Below are 14782 nucleotides of genomic sequence, written 5' to 3'. Positions count from 1 at the left end.
CAGCGCGGCCCACCTCCTAGGAGCTTGGAGACCATTGGCTGAATGGATGGCCCTTTTGAAGGTCTCCAGCCCTTTCGGGTCAGATCATCAGGACTCAAAGCCAAGTCCACGCATTCCATTCTGTAGAACTGGATGGGTCGTGTGTAGTGAGTTAGACATGGTCTCCAGCTTAACCGCAACGCTAGCTGCTGCTGCTCGGTGCTTCAGCATGCAGATTCTGGGACCCACTCAGAGCCTGAACCACTAAAAGGGCAATTTGTTATGAGGGTGAGAGACTGGGCCAGCCCCGGCAGAGATGGGAGGAGCGAGATTTCACAGTGACTCCAGCTTTGTAAGCGAGAAATCTTCAATAAAGAATTTCCCTGAAATACGAAGTGGTACCCATTCGCCACACATATTCAATATCCATCTTTTATGGGAAGTGCCAAGGGGGGGACTTTGAACAGCGACTGGTTTCTGCCGCCTCTCTACTGGAAGGAAGCACTTGAACAGCGAACCAGTGATTTTTTTTTTTTTTTTTTTTTTTTTTTACAAATTATTTCAAGCCAAACATTCGCTTGATCGCTCTAGTTTAACTTGGAAAGCTGTTTTCTGGGGGTTTTGGAAAGAAAGAAAAGAAAGAAAAAAAAAAGAAAGAAAGAATGGCCAGGGCTTAAATCAGAATGTGGGATAGAGTGATCAGAAACGTATGTTCTCTCTGAGTCGACTGGGGATGCTTGTAGGCACAAGTACGTCCAGAATTCTAAAGTTTCAGAGAGAGCACCGCCATTGGTTGGGCATGACTATGTCTTGACGTCACCACTACACTTGCAAGTATTATATGGACCTACCAGGCAGAGCTGAAGATAACCGCACCTACAGATCTCCCCAGAGGAGGCTTTGTTTAAAAGATAGTTCCTCTAGTGCCTTATAGACAGTGCGGTCCTTTCAGTTGAATTGCTCTACATTTGGCTACTGCCCTGGGATGAGTCCTCCCCTCTCCCCCAACACACAGGCTTCACTGGATGAACAGGTTTCTTTCTCTCCTGATTTATAAGTTACTCACAACCTCATGACCCGGGAGACAGACTTCAAATTGGTGACTTTAAATTCATGAACCTCTGGCCCACCAAAAAGAATCTTATACAAAGTGAATCTAAATTCATGGCAGAAGTCAGGGACCAAACAAGATCCTCCTGGAGATGGGCAAATATCACCCCCACCCAAGAAAACAATTTATTTATTTATTTACTTATTTATTTATAAGCACACTGTCACTGTCTTCAGACACACCAGAAGAGGGAATCAGATCTCATTGCAGATGGTTGTGAGCCACCATGTGGTTGCTGAGATTTGAACTCAGGACCTCTGGAAGAGTAGTCTGTGCTTTTAACCACTGAGCCATCTCTCCAGCCTGAAAACAAACTCTTAAAAAGGAGACTTCACCAGAGAATTCATGCTCAGACCGGCTTAGGAAAGCCCACTGTGGAGCTGTAAGAAGTAAGGTGTGTGTTTGTGTGTGTGTGTGTGTGTGTGTGTGTGTGTGTGTGTGTGCGCGCGCGCGCGCGCGCGCAGGCACACAATCTTGTGTGTTACTCTAAAATTATTGATTCTGTCTAAGAATCAAACAAATGAAAGATGAGGTTCTCTGAGATTTGCTTTTGTTTTTTGTTTCTTGCCTCTTTCTCATCAGACATAGGTGAGGGAAAGTGTCCAGAAGTGTCCAGACAGTCTGGGAAAGGGCGCAGCCTCTTTTGTGGTTGGCAAGGCTAAGATGAGGAAGGCTAGGAATGTGATGCTAAGAGAGAGACTGGAACGGGAGCCCTCTGACAGCTTCTGCTCGCCTGTCCCACCCCCTGCCCGGATCTGCTTCTGAAGGCTTGGTTCCTTTAGGGAGTAGACAGGCAGCCAGGGGTCCAACAATGCCCTGCGAAATGCACCTCGAAGGAGGTCCAGAATCTGTGGCAGATACTGCCCCAGGGCGATGCTGGAATCTCCTTCCTGATGAGACCTCGATTTTTGTTTTTCTCAGTTTGATGTTGAAAGAGTATCAAGGATTGGTGTAAACTCAATCACCAGATGTGACAATCTGGCCAGAGCTGAAGTTCAGTGGGCAAAGTGCAGCCCTGGCACTGGAGAAGCCCTGGGGTGGATCCCAGCGCTGCTGAAACCTGAGGTGGGATGGCAGGCAGAGCGCACATCAAATCCCAGCACTTGGGAGGTGGAAGCAAGAGGAATAGATGCTACTTAGCAAGTGTAGGCCTGCCTTGGCTAGGCGGGGCCTTATCTCAAATGAGATAGCAAGATAATGTCAAAGCAAGTGGCCATTTCAGAAAGTCTGGTTCTGAAAATCTGAACGCAGCAAAGCCTTCACTATCCTCAAGGCTCCCAAACACACAAAACTTACTGTTCTCAGGCTCATTTTAAAACATTCTTTTCTTCAAAAAAATAAAAAAGAAAAAAAAGAAAAAAAAAGTCAATCTCACAAAGTATCTACAAAGTATCTTTCAAAAGCATTAGATGTCTTCACCCAAGATACATACTTTCCCCAGAAAACTGATCCCAAACAAACGTTAACGGAGGAGAACTCTAGCCAAGTCCAGCCACTGAAAACTATTCCATTGACAGATCAATAGTTTTTCTTACGAACATTTCAATGACAGCAAAAAGAAAACACAATGTTTTTTTTAAGCCTTCATTCATTTAAATATAGATGGAAAGGTTAAACAGAGTGGTGTGTAGCAAAGCTTAGAAAACACAACAGAACAAAAACAGCCTTGAACTTCTTTTTATGTCTTAAAATGTGTCCTTTGCTTTCCGGGTTGCTGGATTGGAATGCAACACAGAACAACGGTAAAGGAACCACCCCCTGTCTTCCCCAGCCAAGCAGTTTTTCTTAATTAGATTCGTGCCAGCAAGGTCTTTCCAGGGGGAGTTGGGGGGGGGGCGGGTGTCTCAGCTTCCTTGGGTAACCCACAACACACAAAGAAGCTGCTCTTCCTTGTCTCTGAACTGTGTTTCCCCCGTTCTTCCAAAATTCTACCAAAGGGCAGTGTCACCCAGAGAAACGCAAGCTTGAGGAAGAGCAGAGTCCACCCAGGAAGTAAGTCAGCTTTAGTTCCCATTCAGGCTGCCCAGGCTGTTCTGTCTTTCCCTTCCTAGATATAGAGGAATCCATTCCAAATTGAGGGAGAGATACATTAGTAGCGAATGGGTTTATTCAGACTTGTGGCTTCAAGAAGCCCCAGCAGCCGCAGAAGGAGCTCTGCATTGTACCCCCGGGGGACTTGGAAGCCTCCTCCGCTAACAGCCTCCACCCATGAAAGACCTCAGATTTGTCATCTGCATCCTGAGATTTAGTGCGCCTAGGATGATTCTCTCCCCAGACTGATTTCTGCATTTTAATAGGTTCTGTGACACTGTTGCCATTTAGCTGGTAAGGTCCTGAAATGATACCTAGATTTTTTAACACCTATTTGTATGTTGGACTGACTGGCTCTGTCCTAAGACAAGCATTTAATAACACAGCAGTCATTCCTGAGCCCTGCTTAAGTGTCCCCTCCGGTGGGCTGGCTTAAAGAAGACTGACAGAAATGTTCTTTAATAACTATGGTTTGCCCATGCCTTTCAGATAGTAAGTGGCCCGTTCTCACCTCATCTGCAGCTTTTAATCGCAAATGGACATTGCTTTTGAAATATCTTTTTTTTCTTTTTCTTTCATATAGTTTTTTTTCCCTCCCCAACGCTGCCAGTTGAAAGTCGAAATCCAGCAAGAACGTAATGGTAGGTGCCAGCTTTCTGAATTACAGGGTGACTGCCGGAGCTGATCCTAAAAAGCAAGTGTCTTTTTTATACCGCATAAAAGGCTGAAATGTTTACATATCAAAAGGCTATAGGCCAATTTCTGTCAAAATTACACATGAAGTTAAGCAGTACAAGCAATTTATTTAAACACTAGTCATTGTAGAAGAATTCAAAACCATATGCTCTTTTAGCAGTTTTTCACAAACGCATCTGACCCATGACTTGGCTAGACACACAAGCTTCATAATTTACTCGAAATTTCAAATCCCCTTGACGTTTAAATAAAAGATCTTCATTAATGAGGTTTACATGAATGAAAACGTTAGAAGCTGATATGGGTTAGCTAGGGGCTTCAGGACGCTCTGAGCTGGCTGCTCTCTTCTTTCAAATGACTGACTTCGCTAATCATTTCAAGAGAAAGTTCCTTTAAGAACAAATTATCCTCATTTGCATTCTGTGATTTACAAAAGCCTCGGTGCAAGTCACTTTGAAACAAGCTCTGGGTAAATAACTCTGCCGAAAGCCCAAGCCCGCACGCTCTGCAACCTGGATAGCCCAAGCTATTTTCTCTTTCTGAGGCCCTGGGAAAGGGGGATACCCTTTTCTCTCCCAGGATTCTGGGGCGCTTTCCTAACATTTTGATTAACCAGCCACTTTTATTTCGAATGTGCAAAATTTCTAACAAACCCCCGCCCCAGCTAGTTATTGTCCTAGGATTGGAAGCCGAAGACTCCACGTTTTGCTGGTTGTGCCTTGCATTAGGGTGGTTCTGAGCTCTCTGCTCAACGGCGGCACAGTTCCAAACTCCAGAGGAAGGTCACTTGGAGCTCCGCAGACATCCTCCAAGGAGTAGCAGAGATAAGGAGACTGTTTTTGAGACACTGACTTAAAAAAAAAAAAAAAGCCAAAATGCAAACAGCAAAACCAATTTGCTTGGTGAAACCCGTAGGAGGTCTTGGTGCCCGCTGGCTTCCGTGGGAATTCCCCCGTCTTCCCTAATTCCTGCCTTCCTTACAGTATTCCACATACTTTTGAAAAGGGTATATCTGTGTTTTGTGCACATAGCTCAGAAACTCCTCCCTAAACCACGTATCTAAAAACTCTACCTAAGATGTCCAATTAGAAATTGCTCCATATACAGGCAAGAAATTGAGTGTTTAGAAAATAAACCCTGAGGAGTTGGGGCCTCCAACCGGTTCCCCCGTCCACCCCTCCCCAAGGGAAAAAAAAAAAGAGCTATGAGGCTGGGGTGTAGGGATAGTGGGGAGACAGCCCTCTGAGAGATAGTCAGATGAACACTACTAACTTGGGCTCTATGTTTTGAATTAGAAAAGCAATCTAATTTACACTCTGAATCAACTCAGAGATGACGGTGGTACAAGAGCGGTTGGTCTTCGAAAGCCGCCAACCAACAAATACACCTTCTGTATGTGTGGAATCCACTGATCCATTCTTTAATATCTTAAAAATGAGGGCTATTACTGGAACGAGTGAGTCCCCCAACAAACACATTTTCATAGACTTCTGCGTGGTGATTGCTATGTGTGAAATCGTGTTTGTGTGATAATAGAGAAAATCAACGGCGTGTTTACTTATTTCTCACCGAAGCCTCTCCGGCGGCCTCCAGACTCGCTGGTCCTCCCATGCTGAGCTGGGCGTGCGGGGCGACAAACAATCGCTTAGCAACTGGAGGGGGACAATTTGCGTGCCTCGCATTTGTTATTTCAATTGCGCCTGGCCACTCAGGACAAGATTGTTCCTAGTGCGTTGGGGACACTTGGAGGGTTTCCTCAGAGAAAGCACAGCAAGGGATCTGGGCCCCTGACTTCCTTCACTGAGCCAGCCTCCCCGCGGACAAAGTGGAACAACCTTGGGCTGAGGGGACAATTGTACCAGGAAGGCCCCGCCACGGGTGAGCTCTCCCGGAGTGTAGCGGTTATGTGGCTCGGGTTCCCTTCTGGGAAAGTCTTGTTTTCGAGGAAAAGAGCTCCAAGACCGAGTGACTTTTCTTTATCTTGAACCCAGCTGAAGAGACCCTGCTTTTGCCTTAGGGCAGGAGTGGGCCCAGCCCACTCCTTTGTCCCAATGAAAAGAAAAGAAACTAACTCATTAAATACTAAGGTTTTAAGGGATTCAATTAATCTCGGATTTGGTTAGATTATTTAAAATCCCGAGGCCTCCAAAGGAGGGATAGTTTGCCAGGTGGCAATGTTAGGTCTTGAACCCTGGCACCCTTGGCTACAGGTGAGGAGTCTTTTCCTTCTAGGGTTCCTGACACAGCTAGGGGGCTTCGGGAAATCGAGCGGTGTAGTGAAATCCCTGGCTTGTTAAAACCGATCACTAAGCATCAAGAGACACGAAGGAGTGGGCGTGGGTTTGTTTTAATCTTTTCAACCCCCCTACTCTTTCAGATCTGTGGCTGAGTACCTGTCTGAGTCCCCTTCAGAAGTTGCAGGGGTCTGGGAATCTATCCCAGGGGCCCTTTGGCTCTCCTGTTTCTGCCTGGCACCCCAGAAATGTCCTAAGAGACCTGCCCCTGCATGCGCCTTACCCACTCACAACCACCACCAACACAAACGAACACAGCGAAGTCACCACTGAAACTGCAGCCTCTAGTTCTTGCCCATCAATTTATCTCCTTTTAGAACTGAATGTGGGAAAGGCTGTGGAGCAGCCCGTGTGTCCGGAACCCGGTGACTGTAAAGTCGTTGTACTGGAAAAAAAAGGTGCTTCTCTAGGTAGGCTCAGCCTTTCTGAAGGTGGTTCACACTCCTGAGAGACTTGTTTCTCTTAAAACAAAACCAAAAACCTGTCACCTCCCAAACTGAAACTGGTCTCTATTCAGTCCTTACTACCACCCCCAGTTTGCAAAGTAAGCAATCCAAGTGTCCTAGGCCATGTGTGGGTGGGCTGGAGGGCGCGGAGGTCCAGGAGTGGAGGCCTAGGAGAAGCGCGCTTTCCTAAGCTCCGGGTGGCTGCTCCCACGCACTGCCACACGGCCGGAGTTCTGTGTCCAGGAGGGACCACCAAACTTACCGCAACGGTTCTCTAACCCAGGAAGAGCAATAACAAGAGAGGTGTCTCCTCCGGTGCCGGGAGGGCTTAGCATTTATTGTACGACTTTAGACAGCGTTGAAGCTATCTTAGCTTATCAGTGAGAGACGAATCTCCACAAATGCCTTGGACCTCCAGGGAGTCCTCTACCCAGGTCTCGCCTGAAGCAGCTGGAGCGATGGCCGGGACGATGGACTGCTCCGCAATTCCGGGGCTGGCACCAGGGACGCGCGACTTCGGGCCTCTGCTTTCGTTCTGCGCACAGAGAATCGTCTACCTTCCCGGAGGTCGCCCAGCCGCCTGTGCGTAGATCTAGGTTGGCTGCGCCTCCCACGGTTCGACCGTGCCTCACGGAGAATCCCGCAAATCATCAGGGCCGCCCGCAGTGGCCCGACTCTGGTCCAGGCCGCTGGGGTTCCACAGAGGCCAGAGTGGGCCTGGAAAGATAGCTAGAGGCCTTTTGGGGAGCTCGCTGATTGAGAGAGGAACGCCACTCAATATGTTGAGAAAGGAGACAGGCAGTCCCGGTAGACCCCACGAGAATTAAAACCCAAAAACAATTTTGGGGAACGCACCCCTTCTCCCAGAATACTAATCAGAAAGGCACAGAACCTACCGGCACCCACGCGGGAAGCCTCTGGAAGCATCGCTTCAGAGTGCTCCTCTCGGTGGCGAATTTTAAACAGTGGCTGAATTTGCTCCTCACTGATGTGTTACTAGGGAAAGTCAGGGTGGTTTTCAGACCCAGAGTGACCGCTTTAAGGAAAAAAAAGAGACAACTTTTACGAAGCCGGCCGTGTTTCTTCTTTCACCGTTTTTGCTCTGAGAAAAATTGGCTTTCGCAAAAACAAAAGATTTTGGGAAAGAGACGGGGTGGGGGGTGAAATTAGGCAGCGAGTTCACGGGGGAGGGGTGAGGGTTGGCTGTGGGGGGAATTTTCAGTCTCAGTTGAGGGAGGACACAGCCACCCTCATTTCTTAAAAGCAAACAGATTCCGAAAGGGAGTAAAAAGTTCTAAAGTAAAATTAGCCACAATGAATTTGAGCTACAACCATAGGAAATCGCACCCCATAATAGAGAGAAAAGGGTCGGGGCGGAGAGGTCGGCGGCGGAGTTGTTAACGGCGGCAGGACAATAGTATTAATAAGATTAACCTGGGCAATTAGGGCCGCCCGCCCAGCAAGGCCGGGGCCGCGCCGGGGCTGCCGAATGGAAAAGATTAGGTTAATTTCATTAATTCTCAATCCACAATCTTTTTCAGGCCCTGAGGCCCCCTCCTCTTGGCATCTCCCCCCCTCCCCTGCAAGCGCCCCCCGCACTCCCTCCCCCCCATTCCACACCACCCAAAGGAAAAGAAAAGGACCAAATCTGGTTCTGTTTGTCATCTGCATATTACCAGGAACTAAATCCAGGATGACGTCGACTCAGTATAAAACCAACAAGAGGTTGAGCCGGTCGGAGCTGCGTCCTACCCGCGGGTTGAGTTCAGCTAGGCGGCGGCGAGGGGAGGAGAGGGCGGGAGGAGGGAGCTCGGACGCAGGGGGCGGGGAGGGGCGCGAGTTGCGCGCTCGCCCGCGCTCTCTTTCGGTTTGCTCGCCCGCGGGAGCAGAGAGTGGGACAACCCCCAACCCCCACCCCAAACACCACCACTTGGAGACTTCTTCTTCGGCGCGTCCCCGCCGCCCCCCGGTCCCGGCGCGGGGCTCGGGGATGCCCGCCAGCATGTTCAGCATCGACAACATCCTGGCCGCCCGGCCGCGCTGCAAAGACGCGGTGCTCCCGGTGGCGCCCAGCGCCGCGGCTCCGGTGGTCTTTCCGGCTCTGCACGGGGACTCGCTCTACGGCGCGGGCGGCGGCACCTCCTCGGACTACGGCGCCTTCTACCCGCGTCCTGTGGCCCCTGGAGGCGCGGGCCTCCCGGCCGCGGTCGGCGGCTCCCGCCTGGGCTACAACAGCTACTTCTACGGGCAGCTGCACGTGCAGGCGGCGCCCGTGGGCCCGGCCTGCTGCGGGGCTGTGCCGCCGCTGGGCGCCCAGCAGTGCTCCTGCGTCCCGACGCCCCCAGGTAGGGTCGCGAACGCGCGCGAGCCAGCCTTCGCCATCGCGGCAGTCGGTGGCTGCCGGGGCGTGGACGCGCGGTGTGTCTGCTTTATTAACCTGGCACCAACTTTCTCCCTTTGCAAGCCTTCCCTTTTCTCCCATCTATCTATCTATTTATTTATTTATTATCTTTTACATTTTATTTATTTATTTATGTTTTTGGTCACCGGGTATGGGAGTTTGCACACGTCTGCTGAAAACTTGAGGCTAGAGTTAAAGAAATCGAATCACCTGAAGTTTCCTGGCGACTCCAGACGCGCGCGGGAATTAAGTGAGGGCGCGGGGAGATTAAGTCTAAAGTGCCTGAATTGGCTTTTGGATGTGTGCAGGAGGACACTTTTCCACATCCAGGCATCCCTGGTCTCAGTCTTTGTGCTCCCCCAAAGACCTAGCGCCCCGTGTAGACTTTTTTATTTTTAAGTGAGCGAGGGCAGCGAGCAGGTTGTCCTATGGTGCCCAAGGGAGGATGACTGACTGTCGTCCCTCCCTCTGTCGCAGGCTACGAGGGCCCCGGTTCTGTACTGGTGTCTCCAGTGCCGCACCAGATGCTGCCCTATATGAACGTGGGCACGCTGTCGCGCACCGAGCTGCAGCTGCTCAACCAGCTGCACTGTCGACGGAAGCGGCGGCACCGCACCATCTTCACCGACGAGCAGCTCGAAGCCCTGGAGAACCTCTTCCAGGAGACAAAGTACCCAGATGTGGGCACTCGGGAGCAACTGGCCCGGAAGGTGCACCTCCGGGAGGAGAAGGTGGAGGTAGGCAAGGGCCACAGTGGGGGTTGGCCGGGGTGGGGGTATCTAGTGGTCCTTCCCTGCACTCAGTTTTTTGCCCAGTCCTCCTTGGGGCTGTGGCCACTCTAAGAGCATCCGAGAGGTGGTGGCCTGGAGGCTACCCGAAGGCACTTTAGGCCCAAGAAATGGAGTGGAATTGAGGAAGCGTGGAGGGTGTTTCTCATTTTGTTGGCCCTGAGCGCAGCGATGGATTGCGATTTCTCCCTGCCTGGCTGAGATTTCACAGTCATGCTGTCCCCTGGCTGCGTAGGGTTATCCGGTGCCCTGGCATCGGTGGGCAGCAGTCTTTTGGTCACTACTCTTTGGTTGCTCCCTCGCGCAACAGGTCTGGTTTAAGAACCGCCGAGCCAAATGGAGACGACAGAAGCGATCCTCCTCAGAGGAGTCGGAAAACGCTGAGAAGTGGAACAAGACGTCCTTGAAAGCCTCGCCAGAGAAGAGGGAAGAGGAAGGTAAAAGCGATTTGGACTCGGACAGCTGACGGCCGCGGGCCGGCCGGGGCGCTTGCCTGACGCAAGGACTTGCACAGACAGTCGATGCTACTTGCACACGCCCTGCCTTGCGGGAGGGGGTCGAAGAAGCAACGAGGAGCTAGCTGTAAATAATGTAAAGGTCCGGGACTGCCAGGGACAGGCGCGTGGGGACCGCAGCCCCGCGTCCCGGGCTGCCTGCGTGAGCCGCGTTCCCCACCGTAGTATTTATAGTTAAGTTAACGGTGACAGTACAATAAAGTGATGGCGATGCAGACCAGCCATGTTGTGTTTCCTACCCTAGTGCCATCAGTGGAGGCCTAGAAAAGTAATCTGTCTAGTTGCAACACCGAAGGCAACTAAACGCGGCGAAGTAGGGGTGGGGAGGTAGGAATTGGTAGCACTGGGTATCGCGGGTCTTTGGAACGGGTGCAGAGTGTGGGCCGGGTTTTCTAAAGCTTCACCTTTTCTTTCGACCATTCCTTCCTTCCTTGAAGCTTCCTCACTTCCTCAGAGTCCCTTCCCAGTCACTCACTCAGGACCTCTGCTCTCGAACCCACCCTAGACCTAAGGCCAAGGACGAATTGAATTCCTGTGGGGGAAAAAAAGGCAGCTGGAATGATAGCTTTCCTGGTTGTTGGCGCTTTCTTTCTGGCTGTCACCTCCCCAGGGAGCTGTCCCCTTTTTCCCTTTGAGCCAAGAGCGTTTGTTTCCACTACACAGACCTGGTGCTTGCATCCTACCGGAGTGCCACTGAGAGCTGTGTGCGAGAGTACCTGCTGGGGACTTAACTTTTCGGACCATATTAGTTCCTTTCGGTTTTCCTCCTATGCTTGGTAAAAGTTGGGAAGGGCAGAGTGGGTCTTTCTTTCTTAGAGCCTTGCAGAACTCCCTGCCAGACGAGCCCCTTGGAGATGGTTCACTCTTTCAGTGGGGGCTCTCTGCCCTGACACTAGACACCATCCACCCCTGAAGGAAGGAGTACACCCTATCTATCTACTACTGGTCATAAATTTACTTTTTTCTCTGGAGCAGGGAGGTCACTCTGGCTGCCATCTGTGACAAGTTTTTAATATGTTAAACTTTTAATTAGTTCTACCTTAAGTGTGTTTATCTAGGAGGAAGCCAGAGCCTGAGCCCACTCCTTGGCTCTGGAACTGGGGGTGGCATGGGGGGTGGGGGGCTGCTCTCCCCTGTGCCATTTTGAATATTAGGAGAAAGGTCTATTCAGGGCTAGACACTATGGCTAGGAACAGTGCAGGAAGAAAACACGGTGATTTATGGGGAGTACTTTCTTCTCTCTCTCACAGTTTGTAGGATTATAAAGCCGATGTGACTAAGCCCAGGATTGACATAAGATATGTAATAACACCTAATATAGCTATTTTTCTTTAATCTGGGATCTCAGGCTGGCTTTGGACGCCAAATCCCCCTGCCTTCACCTCCTCTGCTGGGCTCACAGGCCGCTACCAGCTTCAGGTGCTGATTTTAAAATAAACATCCTCACTTAAATGCTTTCTGCGGAAAAAGAAAGGGTTTGGAGGACAGATCTACCTACAGGGGAAGATCTCTGTCATTCATACCTAGACTTTCCCTCAGTTTGAACTGTCTCTGATGTTGATCTGCATTGCTGTAAAGTAGGCACAGACACATGGCATCTGCTTTCCAAGACTGTGAATGTTTCCAGGTGCTAATTCAGAATGGCACCTAATACATTATGTGGCCACTTAATAATAATAATAATAATAATAATAATAATAATAATAATAATAATAATAATAAATAACATGACTCTTATGTCAGGACTAATACTTCAGAACTTGCTTCCCTTGTCTCATCCTCCAAGAACTCTGTGAGATGGGGCATACTGTCAACGTTTTACAAGGGAAGAGGTTTCTGAAAGGTTAAATATTTTGACATCACGCAGCCCATAAGAAACCAAGGGCTCGGGGGTGGTTTTGCTCGAGTGAATCTTGTCTGTAGTTGGAGACATTTCCGATAACCACAGTTTCTTTGAAAAGCATCCCAAGAAGCTGGCCAGTTCTAGATGCTGTCTCAGAATGGCTTTTTAAATATACCTTCTTTTTAGATGCCGGACTTCCAGGGTGAGAGGGGATGAACTGCTGAGCAACCCCACTTGGTAACAGTTGTGTTACTGGATGGGGGTGCTGTTGGATAGAGAGAAACCTGAGGGGGCATCTATGTAGCATTCTATCCAGAGATCTGCTCTCTCTTTTACAGTACACCTCCATGTCCCCTTGCATCCGACCTGCACTCCAGTTTGCTATACAAGGGAATCTTCATTTTTTCTGGTCTGGGAAGAGATATGTGGCTAGAGCTAGGGAGAGGGGAAATCAGGGGGCTCTCCCAAGAACACCTGGTGAGAAGTTGCCAGTAAGTTGGAGGTGTGTGAATTGCTTGGTTTAGGGCCGACCCAAGGTGGTGAGAGACCCCACACCCCACTTTCCTAGTCTCCATGCCTGGAGTTGCCTGTGAAGTGTTGTAGCATTCGCCCAGCTCACAGGAAATAAGTGTGATGAACGTCGTCATCGGGAGAAAAGAGGGAAAAGTCAGCAAGGTTGGCCTAATTATAGTCCGCCCTCCCTTCTGCATGCCCCGGGCAGCTGTGGGACTCAAACCTCTGTTGTAGCTGGCTGTCAGTGTCAGGCAGGGCAGAGGGGGGGCACAGGGAAGAGAGAGAGAGAGAGAGAGAGAGAGAGAGAGAGAGAGAGAGAGAGAGAGAGAGAGAGAGAGCGAGCACACGAACTGGGGCCTGCTAATTTTCTGTAGTGGAACTTTGAACCGCAGTGTTGGAAAGTCAAGTTGTGCATGGGTGGGTAAGATGTGGGCCCAGTGACTTGCCTGAGAGTTTTCTGTCTAACACCCATGTGTCCTGCCCACTTTAAACCTGGGCAAATGGAAGAACAGAGCTAAAGTCAGCGGCTATTGTGAGGACCACAGTTGGTCGGCAAAGCTCCTGGTCTTTGAGTTTCGATGAACTAAGATGCCTTGTTTGTTTGGCTCCCGATGGAACCTAAGCAAGAGCTCAGCAGTGACTGGGAGTGAATGGAGCTACTTCAGGGGGATATCGGAGTTTGCGTACTGCGCCAGGCGGTCCAGTAAAGAACAAGAATAAGCATTTCCCTAATGGCGGCCTAGCATTTTCTATGATTGATGGATTGATTCATTGATTGATTGGACTGGGTTTTACTTTGTAGCCCTGGCTATGTTGGAGCTCGTCCTGTAGACTAGGCCGTCCTGCTGCGGTTAAAGATGTGTGTGGCCAGACCTGATGAATTTGGAGGCTGGGGACCATGGAACAGTAAGTGGTAGAGCAGGCCCTGGCTCCTGAGCCATGCTCGAGTGTGTATGTGTACACACACACACACACACACACACACACACACACACTCACGCACGAACACATGCACACTCACACACTCACACACATACTCTTACACACTCACACTCACACACACATTCACACACACACTCACACACACTCACACACAGACACACACACACACAATCTCAGCAACTTCCCACATCTTCCCTCGTGATGAGGGATGAGAAGTATATGTGTATATGAAGCGGGTAAGATTGGGGGCGTCTACAGATTTCTATCTTTTTTTCCTGGAGAATGTGTAGTCATTCCTTGTAGCTGCCTGGACAGAGGTGGAGGGGTGGTGGGGTGCAGTTTGAAAACTACTCCTGATTAAGCAGTCAGTATTCGGGGAGAGTGTATTTTAATTACAGGTCTTTGATCAGCCTGTGTTTTATTGACATTTGAACTTTGAACCCAGAGGCTTTGTTTTGTGTTTCTGGGGACAGAATGGCCTTTAAGTGTGACAGTTCCACCTTAGCCTGTTGAGAACTAGGGCTAGATGTGTGAACCACCGTGCCCCGCTGGTATGGCATTTTAATATATATGTATGTTTATGTATGTGTGTGCATGTGTGTGTAAATATGTATGAGATAGAAACAGATTCCTGTTTTACTTCATTACATGGTAGCTGCTGGGGGCCAGGCGGTCTAAGTGACAGAGAGGTCATTTTCCAGAGAGTTGTTGTGACTGGACTTTAAAGCTACCCTGGTTCAAGCTCCCATCAGAATGGGTCCTCATCCTCACCCAGGCAGGTTAAGCTGTGTCTGACAGCCTTCTTCCCCACCTGCAGAATGGGTTTGAGGGGAGGGGAAGACTGGAGGGAGAGGAAGGGACCCAGCTGAGCGTCTGACACATTCGCTCATTACCCGTGGCTTTGAAAACACTGTCTGACCAGCTGGTCAATGCTCCACTTAAGCAGATTAAGGAACGCCCCTTGTTTTTAATTGTTGTTGGTGTAGGAGCCCAGGCATGACCATAGGACACAGCCTGTACTGTGCTGGTGTGGATTTAGAAGCCTCTGCTGGATTGCAAAAACTCTCATTCTTCCCGGAGCTCCAGGACTTAGTGTAGAGGAATATTTGCCTTGGGTTTGGATTTGATTTCCAAATTTTGTGAGATGACCTTGAAGTTTTTCGGAAAGTAAAACCGAAAACACCCCCAGTGGCTAATGCAGAGACCCCTGAACATTCTGGAAC

At 49.7% G+C, this 14782-nt stretch overlaps 1 protein-coding gene across 1 annotated transcript; it reads left to right on the top strand.

Moving 5' to 3' along the window:
- Nucleotides 1-8441: 8441 nt before the first annotated feature.
- Nucleotides 8442-10487, top strand: Gsc (goosecoid homeobox). Its single transcript, XM_032908869.1, has 3 exons — nt 8442-8902; nt 9436-9695; nt 10057-10487. Exons 1-3 carry the CDS (start codon nt 8548-8550, stop codon nt 10210-10212), a joined length of 771 nt encoding a protein of 256 aa, XP_032764760.1. The 5' UTR covers nt 8442-8547; the 3' UTR covers nt 10213-10487.
- Nucleotides 10488-14782: the final 4295 nt, after the last annotated feature.

The sequence above is a fragment of the Rattus rattus genome, chromosome 7, assembly GCF_011064425.1.
Source record: "Rattus rattus isolate New Zealand chromosome 7, Rrattus_CSIRO_v1, whole genome shotgun sequence".
In the NCBI taxonomy this organism is placed as follows: domain Eukaryota; kingdom Metazoa; phylum Chordata; class Mammalia; order Rodentia; family Muridae; genus Rattus; species Rattus rattus.
Note: the sequence above shows the minus strand (reverse complement) of the source record. Positions and strands in the feature narration are given on the sequence as shown.